The following is a 1,890-nucleotide window of genomic DNA, read 5'->3' on the forward strand; positions in this document are numbered from 1 at the left end:
GTGAGAGTGTTGACACTGAGGAAAAGACATCTTGGTCTTTTTCAAATCTTAGGAGCATGTGCCTCTTATCTTTACAGAACATTTCAAATTCACAACAGAATTAATCAGAAAAAGAAGTTTTAAAGAAAAAAATATGTTCTATAAAATTAAGATCCAGAACTTCCAAAACTAAGAAAAAGATTTTGCCCTTCAATTCTGGTTTCTTTACAATTCACTCTTATCTTCTGATAGACAAACTGTCAACATTGAATCCATGGCAAAGAATAACCTCACCATACTAACTGAATTCATCCTAATGGGCTTTACTGACCACCCTGAGTGGGAGATTCCCCTTTTTCTGGTGTTTCTCAGCTTCTATCTTGTCACCATCCTGGGGAACTTGGGCATGGTCCTGCTCATCCAGGTAGATGTCCAACTCCACACACCAATGTACTTCTTCCTGAGTCATCTCTCTGTGTTGGATGCCTGCTACACATCAGTCATCACCCCTCAGATCCTGGCTACACTGGCTACAGGCAAAACAGTCATCTCCTATGGTCACTGTGTTGCCCAGTTCTTCTTCTTCACCATCTGTGCAGGTACAGAGTGTTTCCTACTGTCTGTGATGGCCTATGATCGCTATGTTGCTATTAGCAACCCACTGCTCTACACTGTGGCCATGAGCCCTCAAAGATGCTGGTGTTTGGTAGTGGGAGCCTATGTCTGTGGAGTATCAGGGGCCATCTTAAGAACCACATGTACCTTCTCCCTCTCCTTCTGTGAAAATAATCAGATCAATTTCTTCTTTTGTGACCTTCCACCTCTGCTGAAGCTGGCCTGCAGTGACACAACAAATGCTGAGATTATAATTGTCTTTTTTGGGAACTTTGTCATTTTGGCCAATGCCTTCATCATACTCATTTCCTACCTGCTCATCATCAAGGCTGTCATGAGAATGAAGTCTTCAGGTGGAAGAGTTAAGACTTTCTCTACATGTGTCTCCCACCTCACTGTTGTGGCTCTTTTATTTGGGACCCTCATCTTCATGTACATACGGAGTGGTTCAAGAAAATCCCTGGAAGAAGACAAAATTGTGTCTGTCTTCTATACTGTGGTCATTCCCATGCTGAACCCTCTAATCTACAGTCTAAGAAACAAGGATGTGAAGGCTGCCTTCAAGAAGGTCATTGGTAGATGCCAGATGTCCCACAACATACAACACTAAGTAAAAAGATCTCTTATGTTAGTCAAGTTTGTCTGGAGTACCCTAATAGACATCAGATGTTGTACCCATAAATAGAGAAAAATTAGATAAGTGATAACAGGCAAGGAAATACATAAATGTGGTAAACTTTTTGTGCAAATATTCTACAATGATTTATTTTTGTCCCTATCTGTAACTTTCAGTTCATCCTGTCACTATGATTCTTTAGAGAATCCAATGCCAAGGGATTTAGAGTTACATCAGCTGACCACAATTTGTAATGCCTTTTCCCTCTTGTCTTTGCTTCCCCTAACATTACTGTGCTTTCTATATCAAAGAATTCATCTGATTCCTCTAAATTGGACTAATCGAACTTGTTCTGGGTTTCTTTTAATATGTCACCCAAAAAGTCAAAAAGTATTGTACAACACAGACCTCTGTCTTCATTGCAATGTCTTCTTACTTGCTCAGGTCAGAAGAACTTGCAAATGTCTTGCTACTTAGTATCCACTAGATTTCTGATTCCTTCTTCCATGTTATAGTGATATCATTGAGATGAAGTTAAAAGTTTACTTGTATGAAGGCCTCCACAAAGTCCAAGTGTAGGTTCTGAAGGACACAGGAATTGCTGATTCCTCTCACCCTACTGTCTAACTTCTGAGAAGTTCTCTCCAGGCATTGTATAAGTACTGAAATTTTAGTGAGGA

At 40.1% G+C, this 1,890-nt stretch overlaps 1 protein-coding gene across 1 annotated transcript; it reads left to right on the forward strand.

The window, feature by feature from the left end:
• The first annotated feature begins 235 nt into the window (after positions 1 to 235).
• LOC102921917 (olfactory receptor 9I1) lies at positions 236 to 1,204 on the forward strand. Its single transcript, XM_006995020.2, has one exon. The coding sequence runs from the start codon at positions 254 to 256 to the stop codon at positions 1,202 to 1,204; it is 951 nt and encodes a 316-aa protein (XP_006995082.1). The 5' UTR covers positions 236 to 253.
• Positions 1,205 to 1,890: the final 686 nt, after the last annotated feature.

This window comes from Peromyscus maniculatus, chromosome 1 (genome assembly GCF_049852395.1).
Source record: "Peromyscus maniculatus bairdii isolate BWxNUB_F1_BW_parent chromosome 1, HU_Pman_BW_mat_3.1, whole genome shotgun sequence".
Taxonomy (NCBI): Eukaryota; Metazoa; Chordata; class Mammalia; order Rodentia; family Cricetidae; genus Peromyscus; species Peromyscus maniculatus.